Consider the following 24,929-nt stretch of genomic DNA (forward strand, 5'->3'; position numbering starts at 1 on the left):
CATAAATACTATTGATGTTACTTATTACATAAATAAGTTTAAAGTATTCATTTAATCAAAATTCATCCATCTAAAGATGTTGATTTATTTTTGAATTTATGTAGGTTTATTTTTACTTTTATTTTTGTGTTGGTGGTATAATAAAATTTGATAGTATTTATAAAAAAAATTATGATGTAATTAAAAAATAGGTAAAAATAAATAAATAAATAAAAAATAATAGGATTTACTTTTGGTATCTAATTTTAGTACATAAGATTGATACTACATAAATATTTTTGTTGATTGGATATTATGGAAGAAAAATATTTGAAGGGCCATAAATATTTATCATATTTATATAAATAATTTTAATAAAAATAGACTTTAGAACATTAAAGAATTATTAGTTTATTGGTTATTGAATTGATTTTATTAAAGCTAGGACATGGAAAGAGTGTTGATTCTTGAGGCAAGGAATTTGTTGCATTAGAATCCAAGGAGCTAAGAAAAGGCACAACTATGGAAGACAAGATCAAGAGGATTAAGGCAATCCAAAGGCCTAATTTTTAAGAGAAGGTGCCATTTGAAGTCAAAATTTTAATAATCTTAGGTTTAATCAAGGGCAATCAAGAACCAAGTTATAGAGCTCTAATTTGTGGAAGGAGGTTTGTTGGTTGCCAAAATAGAGCATTAACTTTGAAGGGAAAAATTGGATGCATACAACCAATTATAGAAGCAAAATTTACATGATAGAGGCATTTTTCAAGTCTTCTTTTCAATAAGACTAGTTAGATTTAATTTAGAGTTCATAGTCAATAGTGGTATATTAATTTGTAAAGATGGGTGCAGCAATAGATTTAGAAGTTTCAAATTCTTTTGATTCTTATATGGATGATGTTAGTTCTTTAGTCAATTACTATGGATGAAACTTTGATGGAAGATAATGAAGGATATAGATGTCAATTTGAATGAATAATTAAATTAAAGAATGAAATTTTATAGATAAAATTATTAATTTGGATGTTATGTATTTTATGGATTAAAAATTGGAATGACATCTATTGTAAAAAATTTAAGTTATTAATCTATTAATTAATTAGATATATGTATGAACTTTGATTAATTAATAGATTAATAACTTAAATTGGACTACAATTTATAGTGTATAATAGGATTTAATAAATTTATATTAATTTATGTGTTGGAATTTTAAGACATCAAATTGAGTGCATTTAGTTCTTTATACATTTGATTTGGTGTAGAATCAAGATTTACTACATCATGATAGTGAAAAGACCACATATGTAAAAACAATTAGATATATTATAAAAAAATAAAATTATATACATATTAGACATTATTACATTTGGAACATTATTGGTTATGCTGGAATCTATTTATAATATAAAAGTAAATAAAATGAAGATATTGAAAAATCAATCTCAATCAAGAAATTTAAATTCTACTTTTACTTATTGAATGTAAAGTATTTTGGTTAGAGAATCACTTATTAAGATATAATGAAAATCATATCAATAATTAGATATATAAAATTCAATTCAAAATATAAATTATTGTAGTTTCGTCTTTTATTTTATCTACTTATAATAGATGTAGCACACTTAACTTATTTGATATTTAGAACCAATCTTATACAAATTTTAATTAGAAATAGAAGCAATTTTTTCAGCTCTCTTTTCAATGTAGCATAGTATATATTCTATTTAATATGTAATTAGAATATCTTATACACACTTTTTAGAAGGTTTTAGTGACTCTAGTGCTTAGCTTAATAGAATTTTAATTGCATATATGACCATATTTTAATATAAATATCTTATTGTGGGTAAATTTTATTATATGTGTATATGATTGTTTAATAATAATATTTTTTCTTTTAGTCTTATTGAAATACCAAATTTAAGAATATAAATAATAAATATTCAACATAGAATGGATGTAAAAGATTAAAAAAGAAAAAATGTATAGTTATATTTTTTATTTAATTTTTAGTTTTCATGCCTTTAATATAAATTATTATAACCATTTATTATTATTATTACATTTAAAATATTTTTATATTTAATAAAAAAATAGATTATTCTTATAAAAATCTATATACTTATAGATGTATTAGGATATAACTTTAAATATATTTAAAGATGTTTAAAAATATATCAAAGCTAAACTTATTAAAATCAAGTAGATTATTAGTTTTTGAATAAAACACTTAAACTCATAAATCTTAAATTTATTATATTTGTGATGTGATATTTCACCAATTTATTTTATGAATATTTGGCTAGTATATACAAAAATGTCTAATTTGATATTCATAGGAAATTTTAAAATATCAAAAATATTATCTTATAAAAAAAAAAACTACTATATTGATTGTTGAAAAACTTTATTATTTGTTATAAAACAATCCAGTAGAACTTGTAAAATATGGTGTTGAAAGTTTCCAAATTTTTATTTTTATTTTTAAAATTCTTCATTTAAGTTTTTTTTGTTTTTTTATTTTTATTTTTGACATTGATTATTTGGTATTAATAAATAAATAAATAAATAATATTACCAAATTCTTTCTTAATGAACTTATTCATACTAATGTCTACATTAAGATAAATTTTTGTAGAACTTCTCATGTAGGGCATATTAAAGAAACAAGGAAAGGAATAAACACACTCCAAATAATGTATAAATATTTTAAATATAATGCAATAGATTTGGACATAGAATTTAATTGTTATTCAGTATTTAATCAATAATATTTTTTGTAAATTCTTCAATAACCTAGTCATTTATTTATCAACTAGTCTCCTAATGTATTCTAAAAATTATATCATATACAGAATACCATACATGTTCTATTTCGTAAAATTTATAAGCTGTTGAATCATTTGTTAAACTTTTAAAGATAACTACGTTACCATCAACTAGAATATATTAATTAGATTTTTCGCAACAAGGATTTAGTACTAGATTGAAAAATAATTAAGAAAATTGAGTTGTTTTGGTGGAACTAATTCTATTTTTTTCATTTTTTTTTATTTTTTTTTAATGTATTCTATGAATTACAAATTTCTACAGAGTATTCATAAATTGTCCCCAAGTGCAAAAGAAATCTCCAAAAAGAAAAACTGAAGATGGTTTTTCTCTACTACATCAAGATTCATACAGGTCTTATGTACATTGAGACCTTGGACTTAGTCTCTAGCAAAATATTTATTTACTCACATATTAAAACTAAATGTGTAATTAATAATATACTGGTTCTTAATTAAAAACAAGTAAAGAGCACCAACAAGAACTATCTGGATAAAATGATTTCATCCACTGCATTGTGAAAAAACGTAAACCTATTTCAGACATACCGTGGATTTTTTAAAGTCAGCTTTGCAAAAAGATTATAATACTGGAAGAATACTGGTATAAAAAGCACTTAACCAACTACAATATTTGGTTGACGTTTTAACTAGTCATTATCAAAATCAAAATCGGAATCCCTACAGTAGTAGATGGATACTGGTTACTTCATGGATTCCAGCTACAGCTGTATTAAAACAAAGGTTTCAGCGTGCAGGATTCAACAACGTATCTCTCAAACTGCACGGGTCCATAGCAGGTGGTTTTTTGCAGTTGACATGAATTTGGGTGAGCACAAAGAGACATGGGGATCATTTGATCATCGGCACACTTCGGAGGTATAACCCCAAGTTCAAAGAGTACCCACCTGCACCGAATAGGAGTCGAGCCGGATGATATCATTTGGCCAGTGGAATGTTCTCTCATACCATTATCTTGCTAATTATTGCATGTAGTCTTGTTTTGTAGATAATGTGTGAATATTTGATCAATGGATTGAAGAGAGTACACTTACTCGGATGTGATTTTAACCTATGCGGCTGCTGTATTAGTTCAGTAAACGACAACACTCCTGCTCACTGGAAAAACCTTTCAACTGAAGAAAGCAAGAACAATCTCACGACTCGCACCTTAAGTACGTGTACAAATTCTCATCAATTCCCTGATCAGATCTGTAGTCTGAAAAGTACATGTTCACAAATCCTCCACGGGCTCTTCGCACAACTACCGCTATAACTCAGAATTGAATCTGAATTGATGTAATTTTCTAGGGCTCTATAGCCACAACATGTGAGATGTACGAAAATGACCTCCGGGATTACAATCCAACCGGTGACTCAATCTCAGATACAGTGTTCTGCACATCGTTCTTCACCTGTGCAGAGACGTCATCAATAGCTGCGCTCAATTGTGCAATCCGCTCGTTCAGGTTCTTCCGTGTTGTCTGTATAGAGGGATTATGATTAGGTGACAATCAAGATCTTCTGGTACATGGATTGTCCGCGGACTACAGTAGAAAGCAGCAAAACAGTCATTGATTGACAAATCTGGAACAATGCACCGGTAAAGGGTAGGTAGTACTAAAAGAAGCTCACCTCAAGACTTTCATCGTCTTCCATATCCATGGACTTCTTTGAATCTAATTCGTCCTCCTTCTCTTTTTGTGTCCCTTCCAAGGACTTGGTGATCTGACGTCCAAAAAATGCAGTAAAACGAGCAGCGAGAGAGAAAGAGATAATGGACAACAAAATTACAGGTTAATCAAAGCAGCACCCAGCTTCCCAGAAACAACTTGCTCAGGATAGTCATTCAATGATACAACTACTGAGAAAACATATACTCGTGCCCATTTTTGAACAGCTCCTACAAAGCCACCACTAATTTATGTGTTGTAGACACAACAAACTGATACGAGCTAGATTCCAGCCTACACATTACAAAAGTCTGTATATGTAGAGAAAAACCTGGGGCGCAAGCACATAGCCTAAAGCACCGAAAACAACTCCTCCAAGAAAGAAACCAGCCATAAAATCACCCACACCTCCTCGTCTGTTTGAGCATATACCAAACTGATCAACACAGGCACTCGGATGAAATAAGGATAAGAAATTGTATTTTTAAAATGCTGCATTCCAATCAAGTCTTGCTCTCCACAAACAAGTAGAAATTCAGTTAGCATGGACCTGTATTCAGCAGTAACACGAGCTCGATGTCCAGACACTTGTGATGACCAAGTCCGTTGCTGGGTAAACCTCAGTGTTGGCCTAAGCGAATTTGAAGATGACGTACCTGCTGGTAATAACATATATCAAAGTCCCACAATACACACCTTCTAGAAGTACATTAGAGGGATTCGGTGGTGTACTCAGCGGTTTTGCATGTGACGAGCCCCTCTACTCAAAACTAAGGTTGCTGAAGCTTTAGTCTATCCTCTATATCCTGTAGAATTTGATTCCGCAAAATTATAAAACCCTTTACGTTGATGAAGCTTGCTCGCCATGTTAGCGTTCCAGAAGCGTGCTTAAGTTTAAAAAAAATTAAGACTACAAAACTGCAACATTTACATCAATATTTAATCTTAAGGCAGTATGAAACCATCACATCTATACCAGCTGTCACTTATCAACTTTGCTGTGCTTCAGGGGCGAAACTCGAGCATCAGTAACCCAATATTCTTCACCGAAACACTAAGTCGAAAATCTCCGAAGTCATCAGGAATTCAAGCAAGGCCGACACTGATCAGACACGAATGATGAGTCAACATGCTGCAGCAGTTCAAGAGGTTTGAACGCTCTAAAAATTGCCAAAAAGTAAAATGTACCAATGTAGAAATAACCTGCAGACTAAAAGAAATGCGAAGGCGAAAAATAGTGAGAGAGCTATAATGAAGGCAGTTGGATTGCACCAAGGTCACAAGATCACAGACGAGACGAGGCAAATGCAGTGCCGGGACTTGAGAAAAGCGTTTCGATCAAAGAAATTACAAATTCCTCGGGTGCTGACCAAACACCCCTAATACCAATGAAAAACACAATGAGCTGTATCGCAAACATCCTCTAATGCCCAGCGTCCAAGCGACTCTCAAAACCTGCTAACACCGGCATTCTATAAGACAAAACCCAGAATAAAACACAACAGGACACAGACTCTCCTCTCCACACACACACACACACACACAGCCCCCCCCCCCCCCCCCCCCCCCCCCCCCCCGCCAAACCTCACGCACCCAGAGAAACAGTCCCACATTGCGCAAGGAAGAGGCGGAGAGATTGATGCAACACCTGGAAACGGCGATGTGGAAGCCCACACTGCGGAGCGCAGAGCGGACGGTGCGGTGCAGGCAGCCATGGCAGCTCGTAAAATCCCACACGCTACGACGCAACTTCAATTGCTGGACGCCGGCAAGGAGAGAAGCGATGGCACGGGGTATGGAAAGAGGAAGGAGACGGGATCGCGTTGTAACAACTAGCTCACCGTAACACAAGCAAGCAAACAAACAAACAATGAAGCGAGAGGGAAAGAGAAGAAGAAGAAGACGCAGATGACGGAGACGATACTTGGGAACAACGGCGATGAGATCCAGGGAGCAAAAGAAGATTATAATCCTCGTCGTCTTCTTCGTCGTCCTAGTCGTCGTCGTCGCCGCAAGACGGCAAAACTTGAGCAACGTAGAAACAAGGTTCAGAATATTTGAAAAGTTATGAAATCCGCGAGCGACCGGGTTCCCTCGGGCCGATCCGGTCCGGGTCGGTTCTCGTGTTGGCCGCTGCCCGGTGCCAGTCATGATGTGAGGATTCGTTCATGCATACAGCGCCGGTCATCAGACCTGCCCATAGTCGCCATCAGACCTTTGTGTCCCTAAGCTCACGAGAATCTCTCGGAGCCAACTTTAAAGCATCGCGTACTTTAAAGCTCAGTGCCTCGAAAAAAAGGTGTGTTCCTTTGGCTTCTACATCGTGTCCAAAGGTTGGTCTTGTGGGATGAGTTAAGTGGGTTTAATATACATTTGATAGTATTTTAAGCACCTTTTGGGAAAACCATAATTGAGAGAAAAAAATAATAATAATGGTGATTTACACCAAAAATCTTTGAGTTTTTTATTTTTATTTATTTATTTATTTATTTTTCAGTTTTGAAATAATTGAAGACAATTTTGCAATTTTTTCTAGTTTTTGTGTGTTGTGTGTCTATGATTTTTTGTGTAAAATATTGTATCGTCAAATAGTTTGATTCTGATAGATTTTGGTAATTGAGTGAGAGGATTGGAGGTCTTATTAATTCATTGTTATCATTTGTTACTGAAAAAAAAAATTAAAAATAAATAATCGTGCTATTATTTCAGGAGATTTAATTTTTTAAATTAGGTGCTGACATGCCAATGAGGTGCGACTTGGTTGGTTCATTGAAAACTTCAAACATCCTAGATAACTTTTTTTTAAAGTAGTTAAAGCAAAAGGTAGTATCATGATTCTTTCAAATAATTAGATAGAATAAATGTAATTGAAAACTTCATATATTTTTAAAATTTTAACTTTTAAAAATTTGAAATTTAGACAGTATTGCATCATCAACTCAACATTTATTGATAATTTTAGACTGATACCTGCTGATAATGTACAAATAGCAAAAACATAAAATTGACACATCAAATTTGAAGCTTTCTGATTTTTTTTAGGTAGTTTTTGTCCAGTTTTTTTTTGTGATATATAAGTTATCTTGGAAGCACTTCTGTCAAATACCCACATTAGGCTATACTCAAGTTTAAAGCCAATGTCAATGGCTTTTTTAAAAATTAAAATTTTGAATTTTATTAGTATCTTTTAATAATAGAATTGGTTAATGAATAAAATAAAGTTTTTAACCTTTGACACTTTACAACTTTAAAGCCATTTTCAAGTTACTTATTCTAGAATAAATGAATCACAACTTACTTTTTAATTTTTTTGATAAGTGTCTGAAGTGCTTGCAACATGTCATTAAGGTATGTAAAGAACTTTCTGATATTAATATTTGAACTCACTCATATTATTTCTAAAACTCAAATATGTTTTTGTAATACTTAAATTTTTTAAAAATAAAGCAAATAACACACAATAATTGAAAAATCTACCATGATGAAACATATATATTTAACTTTTTAATTGGTTAAATCATGTACTTTATACTAAGAAAATTTCTGAACTTAGAAGCTCATTTTGAAAAGCTATGGTTCAAAAAAATTATGGAAATCTTTTATTTAAAAAAATATCATTTGTTGGAAATTCTTGATTTTAAGAGTTGTTGTAGTAAAAAGAAGCCATTAAATGGACTAATGGTTTTTTAAAAATCAATTATAAATACAGAGATTTGTATTGTATTATAAAATTATAAAAAATACAATTTAGAAAAATATATTAATAGATGAATTTTGTGTTTTTCATACAAACTGTTTAAGTTTTGTAAAAACCATTTCTTAAGGTGGATCTAAACGCAAATTCTTGGAAATAATAGTATTTACTTTATGTAGAAAAAAAAAAAAAATGCATTCTATCTTATCTTTTTCTTCTTATGGCTTGTTGAGTGATTTTCTAACATATAAAACCAACTAAGAAAAACTTCTAGGTTTAAACCAATTACAAGGTTTGAAATTTGTAGCCTCTTATCTTCTATCAAACATAAATACTCACAACTTATAATGATAAAATCTAAAAAAATTAAAAATTAAAAATTAAAAATTAAAAATGACACTATGAAGGTTTTAAAATAAAAAGAGACAAACTTTAATTTATATTATTAGAAGTTTCTAATATTGTATTTATATATAAACAAATTTTGTACATTTGAAAATAAAATAGATTATATAAAGAATCAAGTATATACTGTACTATCTTTTGTGTCGGTATATAAATATAAATATATATATATATACTTTTAAAAGGTTTTGGTGCCAATCGTCTTTATGTCCTTCACACCTCAAAACTTATAAATAGGTTGAATGCTTTTATGCACAGGGACCAACCTTATCTTCAAATTCTACAAATCACAACATTGATAAACTTCTTTGTGTATGGTTTTGCATGGTTCACAAAACCAAGGTTTAATCGTGAAGCATCCATCTCGACAAATCGAACAAAACAGACAAGTAAAAGCGCAAAACACGAGTTGGGTTCACAAGAATAAATGTTGTAACTTGATTCATGGTTTCAGAGTCTGCACGACTTTTCAGCTCAAGGCCGTTTATCTTGTATATTTGCCAACCAGGGAAACAGCATATGCTTCCACAGTCTTCTCTACCGACTGTATCAGTTCCTGAGATCAGCTCGCAATAGGAGAAGTGAATACATCTAGCCAATCTGTCGGTAGTTACCCAATTGATCTGTTAGCTCAAACCTGATCGAAAGATGTGCACCACCATTTTTTGCTACTCGAATCACCCCTTCAGATCTTTAAAGCTTTGTCTCTCTCCTATCTACTTTGGAGGCATGATGTGCTTCACAGTTTAGGGCTGCAGGTATGCAAAAGTGTGGTTTCAGGGGAAGTTGGGGAGCCAGTTCAATGTCTTTCAACTCACGGTTTTTTTTGTTTGAAAAGTTTCTTGGCAGTTGCTGTAGAAAGTTTTGAGGAATTAGTTTCGGATGATGAAAGTAAAGGGTCGCTTTGATGGTAGTCTTGCAGAAGCTCCTCAGCCTCGCGAGACTTACCCCATCTTTCTCCTGTTGCGGAATGACGAGGTGTCACAAATGTGTGTATGAAGAGGTGGTCACGGCATCGCTACTTGATTAATCCATCTGTAAGCAGCTCCCATCAGCAAGGGTACCTGATAAAGCATGAGTGATGTGATGTGATGTGATGTTGGATTTTAGCTTGTGAATCCGAAACCTTCACGTGCACGTGCAAAAGTTTGCTCGCGAACTTGAATTCTGACGAAGATTCACGGTGACTCGTCGCGAACCTGGAGATGATTTCAAAGCAAGGACAATATTGAACCCTACACAGCTTCGTAATGGTAAGCCCGCAAGGGTTTATTCTCATCAAATCCAACATGTGAGATCTTGTCAACAGATTGCATGCAATCATTTTGAAGGGTTAAAAACATCTGAAACCGCTGAGATGAGTAGCCAAGAGACTTAGTTTTAGGCATCCATGTCTTATGTTACTAATATTGGATTACTGACTAGGCTTTTGTAAACTAAGCAACTTAGTATCGTCCTCATAGCTTAATAAGATCTTCCACAAAAGACTTATGGATAAGTCGATGATAAAATAGATGCGAAATCCCAAGACAAAGTGAATCAGGCACACGAATCATGCCAGACATCTCCCTGCACAATTGAGAATCAGGTGTTGAGCAGCTTGGCACAGCTGGGGTATTGTGAGCTCAACTCTGCAGCTCCACTTCATTGCGTGGGGTCTCCACCTCTAAGGTATACTTCAAGAAAATCCTGTGGCTCGGGTGAAAGAAGCGCTACTTCTTTGAGCAGTTCACCTGTTAAATCTGCTCGGGGTCATGCTTGCGTGTCCCCCTTCGCCAGCTCCATGTGCTCCCAAGTCCGCTTCAGTGTGCACCCTTCGCCACGTCCTGGCATTTCTCAGCACTCACCCACGAAGGTACCGACCATAACAAAGTGGAATTCGAACGTAAGATGCCAATGGCCCCTCGAGCAACCAAACATCCCAATTAGAGTAAGCGCAGGCGACAGAGTTGAGGCTGCCTCTTGCCGTCTCTCTTCGCCATCGAGGGTCGCTGGAGGGGGAATAGTAAGCTTCACTCCACGAAGACTGACCTCAACAGCAGGTGTTACAACGAGGAATGTGGAAGAGATGACGAGTGCTGGAATAAATGATGTAGAACTCATCAAGAAGGTGGAGACTTTGGAATTGGAGTTAGATGTTCATGCTGGCAATGAAGGCAAGTTGTTGGCCGTCAATGAGCAGTTGCGCAAAAGGTTTGTCATTGTGGTTGACCAGCATACTTCAATCAACTTGATTGTTGCTATCACCCAATACGCAATCGGAGACGAACATACCTGTACAGATCTGCAGCAATGTGGTCTTTTGCAAAAGGATTAGTTCTGGTTTACTAGTCCCTGCTTTTTTTGTTTCTGCTATCCCCACAGCTAAGAGATACTGGTGTTTCAATGTCAGGCAGATTGAAAGCATGTCTGCGTGAGTTTAACGACTCTTGATGATTGTACAACTTGACATTCTCAACGATGAGATGAAGAAAAAATTTCAGCTTCTTCGGCATCTGTCAGAGAGGTAAGCCTTAAAGGCGGAATCCCAAGAGTTCATGAATTCTACCATCACTTGAATTGTATTCAAAAGTGCACTAACCTCTGCGCTCGCACTGAAACTAAATTTCTTTCATTTTGATGCACCTGAACACGGTCACCATACCTTTCGTGAAACATTGTCTAACACTGATAGGTTTCTTTGAACAGGAATGCTGCATTAAAGAAGGAGAAACACCAAGCGCCGTGCAAGCTTCAGAGAGAATCTGCTTTGAACACACAAGCTTCCAGAATGCTCATGCATTGCCAGACTGAGGATCATGATATAGATCTTTGCGATGCTAAGTGTCAAACTATCTGTTTTTGCCAGCAGGTTAATTGATGTGCAGTTCATTTCTGATCACTCACAAAAGTTCTCACACTGTTTGTGGTTAGAATTGTGAATATGAGACAACAATATGATTCAGGTTTTATCCATTCCAAGGTTTCTGTTTTTGGCATGTTCTCTGCATGTTCAAGGAAAGCTTCGAAAGGCTCTGGGAGCTTCTACTCCCCTGTTATCGAAACTTTTCAAAACCCTTTGAAAACAGTTCCGATAGTGTTAATGTGGGATTTTCTACTTCCGATCTCCACATAAACATTGTATTGCCTATGTGCTCAGGTGGACACAAGGAAAAGGAGGAGGGCCGAACGAAAAGAGCGACGCTGTCTAGAAGAAGCTGTCAACAGCTACCCATCGAGACCACCCTCGCCTCCGCAGATGAGGAAGTCCGACACGCATAAACTTGAATAGATTACGGATGTATTATGAGAAGTAGTATCTTTTTAGATATGTTCCAGACCAAAAAAAGCATAACGGGTCAGAAATCAAACTGGGATACGATTCTAGATGTCATAGTATTGTTCGAGCAAAATGATATTTTCATAAGAATTAAACACTGGATAAAAGTCATATTTACAAAACATCTGCCTCAGACAGTGTAGACAAATCAGTGCATGACCTTGACGGCCTTAACCTGAACAGGACCTAAGATTTTAATGAGCTATTCAAAACCATCTGCTATTGTTAAGTTTCACTCACAGTATTTGGAACCTCGAGAACAGCAAGTATTTTACGCTAACCTCAACTATCACGTACACGATGGACGACACTCACACTCGTGGCCAGTATTTTCCAGGGGACTTGTAGATTCCGAAACTTATTCTGGAACAAGGCTCACTGGTTCGGGAAAAACTTTGTTCTGGTCGTCGTTCGCAACTCTTGTTGCTTGCTTGTACGTATACCACTTTGCCACAATGAGGTAAAGTAAAAAAATTCACAGCTGCCATGGTGGTCAGCAGCCAGTAATATTTGTCCAACCGAGACTGGTTTGTATTTGTAACAATCCAGCCTTTTCGGCCGTCTCTACCATCTCCAGTTATTCGAACTACAATGTTGACTATGACAGTGCACAAGAAATGCCCAACTCCTGTGTTGGACAGGAAGAGGGCTGTCCCTATGCTCTGCAGGTCATCTGGAGCTTGGTCGTAGAAAAACTGAAGCATGCCTATCCACCCAAACACCATGGCGAGGCCCATGATACTGTACTGAGGGGTAAGCCAGAACAAAGCCATCGGCAACGGGGACTTGCTCAGCTGCATGCCATGCTCCTCAATGACGCACAACCTTTTTGTTTCCACAATTGCACAGACCGCCATGCCTACCAGTGCCAAAAGCAGACCAATTCCGATCCGTTGCAGTAGCGTGAAGCCTCGGTCATTTCCTGTGAATTTGCGGACGAAAGGTAAGAGGTAGCGGTCGTACAAGGGGATGGAAATCAAGGCAGTGATAGTGCAGCTGAGCTCCAGCGATGCCGGTGGGATCTTGAAGTTCGGCCCCATGTGTAAGTCCATTGACAATCCTTGCCGTAAGAATACTGTGGATAATTGCTGGGACGTGACAATGAACATCAGAGTCGTCAACCATATGGGTATAACTTTTGCGAGAAGCTTCACTTCCTCCACTTGTGTTACGGTGCATAAGTGCCAGTTACCCACTGTTTCTTTATCCTTGATCTGATTTTGTTTTTGAACTTCAGGAGCAAGAGTTGCTGCCTTGTCGAGGAACCTGCGATGTTATTGTGCACAAAGATAGAAAACCATTAATAGATCGAATCAAACAATCTCAAATGCAAAACAATTGATGGACTGCACTGAAGCTGAGTTAGACAAGTGAATTTGAACTTAAAAATATTGAAAAAAAGTTTGAATTGGTGATGTAACACCTTAGATTGTTTGTGTGAAGGAGGTTACGTTTCTCAGGTTGATAGGTCTCGTGTAACAAATCTGCGTCACGAGGGACCTGGATCCTGAACTTCCGGAATGAAGCAACCAAGACTTGTGCCACTTGTGTAAGAGGACTACCTGTGGGCTTCTTATACCGGTAGCGGCGTCTTCCTGCCAGGAACAGAAAAATGCAGATGCCCAATCCAACCGTTGAAATGCCATACCCCCAGCCGAATCCCACTTGGTCATCTACGTAGACTAAAACTGTCAGTGCAAGGAAGGTCCCGCCAGTGGCTGATATCCACCAGTAATTGAGGAAGGACCGTTTCATTGGCCTCTCTTTTACGTCTTCTTCGTCGAATTGATCAGCACCAAGCGTCGACGTACACGTCTTCATACCTCCAATCGCAATGGCAACGAGATACAAGGCGAAGTAGAAGAGGTTGATTGACGCAGATGAAGCATTTTTGCAGTTTGTTTGTGTTGGACATGGGGGCGGTTTCAAAGTTGGTAATGCGACGGTTATCGTTAGCAGCACCATTCCCTACAACAACATCAGTAAATGGATATACGCGAATGCATTCAGTTATCTCCACTATTTCAGATCTATCGATTTCTTAGTTTCTGTAATTGAATGAATCTGGTGGGGTTCGTGGAGAAACTGCACTTACCACTTGGTAAATGAGTAGACTGTAAGTAATAGTCTTGAAGTGGCCAAGATAAGCATCAGCAATGAAACCTCCAATCAAGGGTGTAGTCCATGCCACCCCACCCCAGTTCCAAACATTTGTAATGGACTCGGCAACGCCCTCGTGGAGCACTCTTGTGAGGTAGGAGACAAGGTTCAAAGCAATTCCATAAAAGACCAGCCTCTCGATGGTCACAGAAACTGCGCGTGAGAAAATCGTCTCATGTTGAACGGATCAACTACTCTAGAGAAAACCACTTAACATCGTTTTCATTTGAATACATCAATGCATCAAAGAAACCTACAAAGATGGAAAGAACAATTAGTGATAAAATTTATCTTCTAACACAAACCACAGGACTCAAAAGCATTTATCATTTGGAAAGATGTAGTATTTGATGGTCAGTCATACTCATGATGAAACCAACCGCAGGCCAGCGCCCGGTACGAGATTTGTCGGCAATTCTGCCTCTGTAAGCGATGGAACCATCGATGGCGGCGTTCGTAATGCTCCCATCGTACTGTGGATCTTTCGCACCGCGTCCTTGAGTTGACTCTTTCAGCTCCTGCGATATTCTCACGAGGGCTGTCAAATACCTGGTTTCTGAGCATAACCATCAGTAACAGTCTAGGATACCTCAAATTAGATCTGATTATTTCAAGATGGAGGAGTTTTTGGTGGTTGAAATTACCATTCTGACTGATAGTTCTGATGCAGGTCACCTGGAAGTCCCTGGAGGTGTTTGACTGCTCCTAGAAATCCGCAAAACTCTTAAGAGACCTGCAGAATTTAGAGGTGCACTTCAGACACACCGACCCAAAAAGAGTTAAGCAGAAAGTGAAGTGAATGAGTCATCGTACAAACTTTAAATATCTAGTATTACTTGCGGAATACACACCATTTTTTCGTGTACAAGTGCATGGTAGTTGATTGAAAGTCCACAACATTCCGTTTCAGTATGTACATGGGTGGTGATTACATTATGCAGAGCATAATGAAAACAACATCTGAAGAGGATGTTATCAACAAGTTGCTCTTTTCCTCCCACAATACGACTAGATGAGAAGGTCACCACAATCAGTCAAAAGGTATCGTACTGTGACCATTCACCTCAGATTTGATGTCTAAAGTGCAGCTCAGTCACAAACGCTCATTCAGGATTGGTGTCAAACCTGATCAACCATGCTGATGCTCAGAACGTGAGAAATGACGATGGAATTCTTGTATTGAATATAGTTCCTGGTCTGATCACCAGTTCGTGATTGATGAGACCAACACTCGGTTCGAAGTTTCATTCATCTCTGGACCCTAATTAGACAAAGGTATTCGATACACATAATTGACTACAAAGAGATTATCACAGTAGAGCTTTCACCCGATTTGAAAGCGGGGCTGACAGAGAAACATATTCTTGACGAGAATGAACGCTGCAACCACCACCGACCGAGGCCTAGTCGATTAACATTCGAATGAGCGGAGCAGTCGATCGATTCTCCAGTCTAGTCGGTGCATCGACGGCGTATAGGCTCTCGGCATGCACAATTGCAAAGTTGCGCAGGGGCACGGCTCATCGACACCAAATACTGGCAAGTAGACACATCAAGGTCTACCATTGTAGCAGTGTCGGCAGAGAGTGCAGATCAAATGACGTACCTCATAAACGAGTGTGCAGTAGGAAGACGATAGACTGGTGACAATGATGTTGTGTAGTTAGGGAGCATTCACAAGGTAACTTATAGACATATATATATATATATATATATATATATGCGTGCTTGAAATGGTTATCTCTTCTGCTTGAAACTATCGTCTTTGTTTTAGTTTACCCTTCACGAAAATCTTTGTTTTTTTCAGCACATTTTTGTCCCGGATTGATAAGAACGACTCTTCACTAGGCGTAGACGCATGTCGATCGGATGTACGACCCTCACATGCATTTGACTCGAGGAAGTGGTTAGATTCTAACCTAATTGCAATATCCACCAGATGCGCACACTCCGAGAAAGGCTAATAGCCAAAGAAAGGCCAGCCTAAGGCACAACGACATGTTTTACTAACCTGAACGCTGTCTCGAGCTAGACGCCCACCTCATGCCTCCAAAACTGAAAACCCATATTTAGATCGGTGGATTTTTTGCCACAGCAGGATCCAATTGACGATTCCATACTATTCTCGCGTCGATCCCGATTGCAAGTGTCCAGGACAAGATCTTCTCAAATTCTGAAAACTCCTACTTATTCCCAAACTTTGCAGATGATGGTGCAATCCTCTTCGCTAAGCACCATTAATCAGAGCCAAAATAATGATTCATTATAATAATGATGTTGCCAAAATAATGATGTAGCCGTGATTGTAGCATCGAACCAGGAGACATTGCAGCTGGCAGTGGAAACATTAAACAAAATTTCGATCCTCGACAGATCAAGAGACAGATACTCTTTTTTCAGAATAGTACTCCAATAAGTTAAAAGCTGACCCTTGACGTCACAGAGATTTGATTTAATTTAATAGATTGTAGACTGATTTCACAATGTTTTATAGATTTTCCATTCGCTTGAGAATTTTCAATTCAGTAACATATGTTTATTTCCACATCTTTGATCTCATATTTTTTCAAGCTCCATTGGGTATTCTGATAAATTATTGACCACAATTTGACATCTCTAAACCCTTCCGAAGGTCGTACTTGAATTGCAATTACACAAAACAGCCATTTTCTATTTTAGATGGAAAACCTCGGTAGCTTGTAATTTTTTTGATAGTTTGATTATTTGCGTTTTCTTTTTTCTTTTTTTGGTTACATATTACACATGTCAACTACAAAATGGGAGTTTGAAGAATTACACATAATCGTTAAATCATACTAAAATAATATCTCCTTCACAAAACTTACTGTACAAGAATGTGGATGCCAAATCAGTTTAAAATTCACCATTGATAACAAAAAATAATAATGAGTGTGGATTTCCTATGATTGATTAACCTATTAATACTTATGTCACCTATGTTTACTAAGGCATCAAGAACCACAAAAAAAATTCTAACTTCATTAATTTGAATGATATATGAGACATAAATGTTTCTAAGTTTCTTTTCCTACGTGTAACATGCACTTCATCAGTGTTATCTGGTATTTTCCATTCAAAAATTGCTCTACAATACATAATTTAACTTTTCTTCTGCTACCAATATCAAATTAAATATAAAATAATACATTTGATATGGATATATATATATATATATATATACACTTACGCTAAAATTCTATTACTCTGAAATTACACTGTGAAAGTAAAAAAAATCATCAGGCTTGTGTGGTGGATTGAAATACACGTGGAGGGAAATGTAGAATTTGGTCTCTAATTTGTAATGTAATTTAGTATTTTCATTACCAACACTTTTGCCTACTTTCGAACAAAAATTCCTTCAATTAAAAATAGATCATTTTGTTACAAGGAATCCTTGTGTCTGCTTCAATAACAAAATCATGTGACCTTTTTAAAAATAGTATTCTTATAATTGATTCCTTAGTTTAAGGTAAATAGTCTACCAATAAGAAGGGAGAATTCTTCTTAACAATTCCAAAAGATTCAAAAAAATAAATAAATCATATAATGATTCTTAGGACAGCCATGGTTATTTTTCATTAAAAAGTAGAATAATTTGATGTGATTTCGAGGATGTATAATTTGGTAATTAATCAATGGATAAAACCTTCTATGAATATTTTGGGTTGTATTATTCTTAAGATTTTAATGCTCATACAACCATGGTCTAATGAAAACTTGGTTTGAAGCTTACCATTTTGTTAATATCTTAATCTAAAATTGTAAAATTATAACATCTAACAATTATCCTACATTAATCCATCTTAAAATGTACATGACGTAACAACGTTCAAAAATAAATTTATGGCTTTTTCTTAGAATGTTTTTTATTATGAACAGTGAAAAACATTTTTTCCAAGACTTTTGAAGTATAATTTGCAGTACAAGTTTTGAAGTACAACAAACACAACATTGCAAATTGCAAATTGTACAATTGAACTGATACAACATTTACAGATTGCAAATATCATTAGTACATATGATTTTAGAAAACAAATACCTTAAATGAGGCACCAACAATCCTTATCTTAAATTATAACATTTTCCATAGCTTGCAAGAGAAAAACTTTACTCTTTAAATAATCAATATTTCATTAAATATAGAAATGCTCTTAACATAGTAACGTAAGCTTAATTTATTTTTGATTCCATCATTTTTGTAAAGCAATCCTTTAATCAAAACACTGCACGAATTTTGCATAATTCAAGACTTTGCCAGCCCCATTTTTGATAGTTTGGACATATGAAGGCAATCACAACCAACAAATAATTGAAAATTATAAAAAAGGATAAAATTTCTATTTTTCATTGATCTTCTTTATAGTGTGCCAAACTAAGTTTGACTTACTTTTTCATTACTTTGAAGATGTCGAGAGCATTAAATGTAGCCGGTGCTCTTCATAATATTTATTGTAGTCTACAGTAAATACTATAACTACAATATTTGGAAACTCTCTTATGTGTTTGTGTATTACTTACTACTATTCTTGTGTGTGTGTATATTACTTACTACTACTCATGTGTGTATGTTTATTACTTACTACTATTCTTGTTACTTTCTAAACATTCTCAACACGATATCAACACAAGTCTTTTTTAAATACTATCATAATTTTTTTGCTTTAATCTTGACTCTTCAAATATATTGCTACTCTTGCTCGAAGAGCGACACGTGATCTTGCTGTACTTCTTGTTGGCTCCTCACACATTAGCTGCTTGCTTAGAGCACTTGCTTCACTCTATGCCCTGCTTACTTAGAATACTTGCTCCAACCTAGCCTCCTTGCTCCACCCTGCACTTATTGCTGAACAGTAGCCAAATTGTTGTCACTGCTTGCTATCAATCCTACCACTCATATCACCTTGCTGCCGTTGCTGACTACTAATTGCCATCGAATAGCCGTCGACTCTACCACTGACTGCCGTTGCCATTGACTGCCAATTGCTACTAATGCTACCAGTGCCCTACCACCGCCGTCTTACTGTTGCTCTGCTGCCACAATCTACAACCTTCTTTAAAAAATAAATAAATAAAATAAAAATAGTTAGTTAATTAATTAATATTTTATTTTCAAGTTCAAGTTTATCATTCTATTTGATTTTATATTTTAAGGTACATTTTACTCAACTTTTCTACTTGATCTTATATTTTTTTTATAGATTTATTTATAATAAGTGCTTCAACATCTTCAACTACTTCTACTATGGTTCCAACTATTACCAATGCATCCCAACATTTTCAAGCTCTTTTATTTCCACCTGTCACAGACATACACATGTAAGCTAGTAATTACATGTATAAATAAGTAGAAGTAAGTAAAACTAAGTAAAAATAAGTTAATTCTATAATATTTACTATGAAAGCTTCCTAGAAGCTTCATACACACTACTTTGACTTTATAGGTGTCTTTAAATGATTTTTTGGATTAGAAACGTGGTCAACAAGTTGACCATGTGCCATACATGTTGTTAGCTTGGTCTTCAAGTTAACTATGTGGCCCACACGTAGAAAAACTCGTCTTGTAAGTCAAGGCATGTATCCTACAAAGTCAATACATATTGGAGGTCCTATAGAACATTACCATGTAGCCCTTAGTTAGATAGGATATATAGAGACAAGAGTGAAGCCCTCTTCACTCTTATCAACTCCTTTCTTGCTTCTAGTCTAGTTTCAAGGATCTCTAATTTTCTTGTCTTTTGGCAATAGCCATTCCAATTTTTTTCTTAATATATATATTGAATTATTTCTATTTTATCATCTTTCTTTGAGAGAAGTCTCACTTATTTATTTGTCTTTATCAAGTTCTTGTCTTTGACACCACCATTGAAATTAGATAGAAATAATTATATATTATGGACAAAAATGGCAAAAGCAACTTTATTTACAGAATAATTCTCAAATACTATTATATTTGAAGAATCTCCTACAATAAGTATTTTTATTCCTCCTTCTATCTATTGGAAAGTACTTCTTCTCCTTCGTCGTCATCTTGTACTTGCATTACAACATCAATATTTGGAAATTGAAGATCCTGTAGAACTTTGGAAGAATCTTAAATCCAGATTTGATCATCAAAAGACCATTTTCCTTCTATGTGTATATCATAATTGGATACATTTACGTGTTTTGGATTTTTTAAATTTAAATGTTTTCAATAGTAAAATGCATAGTATTGTCTCACAATTATAATTATATAGACAAAGCATGTCTGAAGAAGAAACGATTCAAAAAATTCTTTCTACATTTCTTCATGTATCTACTGTGCTTGTACAATAATACATAAACATGAAATTTGAGAGTCATTCTGAACTCATCTCCTATCTACTTCTTGCGGAGAAGCAAAATGAGCTACTCTTGTACAATACGAAAGCTTGTCCTATTAGAACCACACTTCCAAAATCTCATGCACTTAATATTTCAAAGTCTAAGAAAAAATTATATAAACATGGGAAATATGCTCATAAATATCAGGGTAGTTATAGACATGACTATTTCTACTCCTATGGAAAGAATAAATATTCTATTATTAATAATATTAGAAAATAAAAATCAGAGATGTATTCTTACCATAAATGTGGAATGATTGGATATTTAGCATATGCATGCTATACTTTAGAATGTTTTATTAAAATGTTTGAAGAAAATAAGAAACTACAAGCTAAGGCTCGTGAAGTTCATACCATGGATGCGTCCATGGATTCAATTGGTGCTGATGACTTAGAAGCTTATATGAATGACAAAAACTCTAATGATGAATGAAATGATGTATTCATTGATTCTGCAACAACACATACTATCATGTGGGATAGATGATTTTTTATTGAAAAATCTTCAACTTAGTAAAATAAAAATAAGATAGATTGGAAAAATAAATAATATAAGTATCTTTAGAAAGAAGTTAAGACTAATTTCTAGCAAAAATTACGTAGAAAAACCATATATTGATACTCGAGGAGGGCCAATTATCAATCTAGGTTGAAATCAGATCTTGAGGCACAAAACTGAGCACCTATGGTAACTCGAGGGTTCTTTTGCAAATCAAAGATTATGATTTGATAGCAAATTAAATAAGATTTCAATGAGAATTGATTTTAAGCAATTTGGATTTGTAATGACTTTGTAAGAGCTTTATAAAGTCAAGTTTGTTTTTGGATGACTTGGGTTTTGTGAAATAAAATAGGGTTGACGTTTTAGGTGATTTCAAGAGTTTTATAATAGATCTATAGGTGAAATTTTGTGAATTAATGGTCATAGTTGTGCTCAATATGTGTTGTGAATCTTAGCTCGATCTAATGGTTGAATTGAGGGTTATTAAGATTTAAGTAGGTCAAGGTCTAAAAAAGTAGAATTTTAGGTCTAGTAAGGGTTTTTAAATTTTCTTACAATCTACTTATTGAATTGAAATAAAATTTATGTGTAAGGATATTAGACTTATTTTTCTATGTATATAATAATTTTGAAATCAATCAAACAATAAAAAAAAGAGATATTGGCTCTAGGAGATTAGCATCAAGGTCGGAGAAGGAGGCAAGCCAATATCCAAGCACGTTTTTGAAGCTATCGTGTATTTTGTAATTTCGATCCTTTTCAAACTTTTTTGTGCTTATTTTTAACTTAATTTTTAAGAAATGTGCAAATTTTAAGTTAAGATCAATGATTCATTTGTAAGTAATTGAGGTTTAAATTTGTTATAGAAATTACTAGGGTTTGATTTAAGATTTAGGATTTTGTGTAGGATTAAGTTAGAATTTGATTTAGGATTTAGGATTTGATTTAGGGTCTGATTTAGGATTAGGATTTGGTTTAGGATTTAGGATTTGGTTAAGATTTGATTTAAGATTTAAGATTTGATTAGGGTTTGATTTAGGGTTAGGATTTGTTTAGGATTTGGTTTAGGATTTAAAGTTTGGTTTAGGGTTGGATAGGATTTGATTTAGGGTTTAGAGTTTGGTTAGGATTTGATTTAGGATTTGTTTAGGATTTGGTTTAGGATTTAAGATTTGATTAGGATTTGGTCAGGATTTGATTTAGGGTTTAGGATTTTATTTGAGTTTATTAAGGATTTAAGATTTAATTAGGTTTTGGCCTAAAGTTTAAATGAAGTCCAATAGGATTTCAACTAGGATTAAATTAAGATTGAATTGAGATGTATTTGAGATATATTTTTAATCATTCTAATATTTTTTTAAGATTTCTTATTATTTCTTTGTAATTCTTTTGAGTTTTCTTTGAATTTGATTAAAGCTTGCTTAACATTGTTATGGTCTAATTGGAGTTTAATTAGTATTCTATTAGAATTAGGATTTTGTTGTTGCAATTTCCATTCTACCTTCCACAGCCAAGTGTCCGGAGCATTCTCAAGCAAGACTTCACGTATTATAATAATGATAGATGAATCATTTGCATGTATGATTATAGAAGCCTTTTTTTGCACAGAAGATGATTCTGAACCTCAAACCATCGAAGAAGTGATGCGTTGCTTTGATTGGTCAAAATAGAAAATTGCTATTGAAGAGGAATATACTTCTTTGCATAAGAAGAAAGTCTTTGATCCTACTATAGACACTCTTACATCTTGCCCTGTGGGATATAAGATGGTATTAATATGCAAGCAAGATGCTTAGGGTTAAATAATCCGCTATAAAGCTTATCTTGTTACTCAAGGATTTACTCAACGATTTGGCATAGATTATGAATCCACATATTTTCCAATCATGGATTCAATTACATTTTGATATATTATTGGAATTGTAATTCATGCCACCCTTGAGATGCATCTGATACATGTGATAACTACATATTTATTTAGTTCTCTTGATACAAATATTTATATGAAAGTTCCACTTAGCTTAGAAATAAGAATTCCAAATGGACCTACTCTAGGACAATATCGTAGTATTAAATTATGTAAGGTCTTGTATGGTTTAAAACAATTCGAACGCATATGGTATCAACATCTTCAAGATTATTTAATTACACATAAGTTTGTAAAAGATGCACTAATCTCTTGTTTGTTTATCAAATGAGATAAAATTGATTTTGTAATCATTGTTGTATATGTTGATGATTTTAACCTAGTGGGCACTAAATCTGCATGTGTTAGAGCTACTAACCTACTTATATGTGAATTTGAGATGAAAATACTAGGAAAAACAACTTTTTGCATTGATCTTTAGATTATACATCTTACTGATGGTAGTATTTTTTTCTACCAACTAACGTATATTAGACAAATTTTGCAGAGATTCAGTATGATTGATGCTTATCCATTGTCCACACCAATGATTGAATGTGGTCATGATGGTCATGATCCATACCGTCCATGCCAGGAAGAGGAAGAAATATTGGGGGATCAATATCCATACCTTGCAGCGATTGGAGCACTTTTATATTTCGCTACATCTACAAGACCAGATATTACATTCATAGTTAGTGTTCTTGTAAGACATAGTGTACGTCCAACACTACGACATTAGATTGGCATCAAGTATTTATTACGTTATTTAAAAGGTACTGAAGACTTGGGATTATACTACACACAATCTACAAATCCAAAATTCATTGGATATTGTGATGTGAAATATAAATCTGATATTGCAATAGCTAAATCTCAAACATGATATGTATTTTTAAGACATGGAGCTGCAATATCATGGAAATCAAAGAAACAAACAATAATTGCAACTTCATACAACCATGTAGAAATTATTGCCTTACATGAAGCATCTTAAGAATATATTTGGTTTTCATCAATTGTTAAATTCATTCAAACAATCTGTGGATTTTCATATGATGATTCTCTAACTATCTTGCATGAAGACAATAGTGCTTGTATTGTACAAATACAAGTTGGTTTCATTAAAGGCGACAAGACAAAGCATATTGATCCAAAATATTTTAGTTATACCCATGAGTTGATTACTGATCATGCACTCATAATTAAAAAACTTTAATTTACAAATAACCTTGCTAATCTCTTCACCAAAGTTCTCCTATTGTACAACCATTGTCAATTTACTTATGACATTGATATGTGGCGACTTACTTTTCTTGAATAAAGAAGTTAATGAACTCTTTAAATAATTAAGGAAAATGATGTTGTACTCTTTTTCTTTCATCTATGGTTTTGTCTTTAAAAATAATAAGGTTTTCCTATATAAGGTTTTAATGAAGCAACAATTATTGATCTTACAAGATCACAGAAAAGTATAAATCATAATTCTATACAAATTTTATATTATGTAAATATTATGATGAGTGAGGAGGAGTGTTGAGAGCATTAAATGTAGCTAGTGCTATCCATAATATTTACTATAGACTACAGTAAATACTATAGCTATAGTATTTAGAGTCTAGTAGAGAAGAATTGTTTATCATCTCTCCTTTCTCTTCTGATATACGAGACACAACCAAATCAATAGATTTTTATGTGTGAAGCTCTCTTTCCTTAGAAACTCTCTTGTGTGTGTGTGTATTACTTACTACTACTCTTATGTCTTTCTAAACATTTTCAACAAAAGAAACATTGCTATTGCTCAATAGGTCTCCCTTATAGAGCACCCAAACCCATGTGGCATGCTCCAAGCATACCACGTTGGCAATTTTTGCACCATTTAAATGATCTGTTGTAGAGACTTAAAATATTTTTCAATCGAGGAAAATGATAACTCATGTTGAATTTTTTGTTTAATAAAAAAGTATGATATTTTGCTTAATACAAACCTGTTTATTTGAAAAATCATTTTTATTGTATTATTGTTATAACTCAAAAGTCAACAATGCATGCACAATTAATTACTTAATGTTTT

The 24,929-nt window shown here is 34.4% G+C and overlaps 2 protein-coding genes across 4 annotated transcripts; both read right to left on the reverse strand.

Moving 5' to 3' along the window:
* Window positions 1-3,986: 3,986 nt before the first annotated feature.
* On the reverse strand, window positions 3,987-6,649 carry LOC112286343 (uncharacterized). 3 transcript variants are annotated; one of them, XM_090253129.1, is made up of 5 exons: window positions 6,132-6,342; window positions 5,034-5,139; window positions 4,815-4,899; window positions 4,446-4,538; window positions 3,987-4,294 (listed from the first exon to the last, which is right to left on the reverse strand). In XM_090253129.1, exons 1-5 carry the CDS (start codon window positions 6,196-6,198, stop codon window positions 4,169-4,171), a joined length of 477 nt encoding a protein of 158 aa, XP_090109255.1. In that variant the 5' UTR covers window positions 6,199-6,342; the 3' UTR covers window positions 3,987-4,168. The 3 variants fall into 3 exon arrangements, with proteins under 3 accessions (XP_090109255.1, XP_090109254.1, XP_090109253.1); XM_090253128.1 differs by having other exon boundaries at window positions 5,034-5,142; XM_090253127.1 differs by lacking the exons at window positions 3,987-4,294; window positions 4,446-4,538; window positions 4,815-4,899; window positions 5,034-5,139 and adding an exon at window positions 5,644-5,938 and having other exon boundaries at window positions 6,132-6,649.
* A 5,563-nt stretch (window positions 6,650-12,212) lies between these two features.
* Window positions 12,213-16,106, reverse strand: LOC112286300 (protein NRT1/ PTR FAMILY 8.1-like). Its single transcript, XM_073536081.1, has 10 exons — window positions 16,102-16,106; window positions 15,841-15,980; window positions 15,668-15,701; window positions 15,390-15,441; window positions 15,187-15,258; window positions 14,706-14,766; window positions 14,426-14,617; window positions 13,997-14,214; window positions 13,325-13,869; window positions 12,213-13,167 (listed from the first exon to the last, which is right to left on the reverse strand). The coding sequence occupies exons 1-10, from the start codon at window positions 16,104-16,106 to the stop codon at window positions 12,213-12,215; spliced, it is 2,274 nt and encodes a 757-aa protein (XP_073392182.1).
* Between the last annotated feature and the right edge of the window lie 8,823 nt (window positions 16,107-24,929).

Source organism: Physcomitrium patens, chromosome 9 (genome assembly GCF_059467195.1).
Source record: "Physcomitrium patens ecotype Gransden chromosome 9, ASM5946719v1, whole genome shotgun sequence".
Classification (NCBI taxonomy): domain Eukaryota; kingdom Viridiplantae; phylum Streptophyta; class Bryopsida; order Funariales; family Funariaceae; genus Physcomitrium; species Physcomitrium patens.

Bases quoted from the DNA above. Each gene is read 5' to 3' on its own strand.
- LOC112286343 (XM_090253127.1), bottom strand. From the start codon at position 6,634: ATGACTGGCACCGGGCAGCGGCCAACACGAGAACCGACCCGGACCGGA.
- LOC112286300 (XM_073536081.1), bottom strand. The intron at 13,870-13,996 runs GTAAGTGCAGTT...ATGTTGTTGTAG, and splicing joins GTCTACTCATTTACCAAGTG to GGAATGGTGCTGCTAACGAT. The intron at 13,168-13,324 runs GTGTTACATCAC...ATAACATCGCAG, and splicing joins CTTCACACAAACAATCTAAG to GTTCCTCGACAAGGCAGCAA.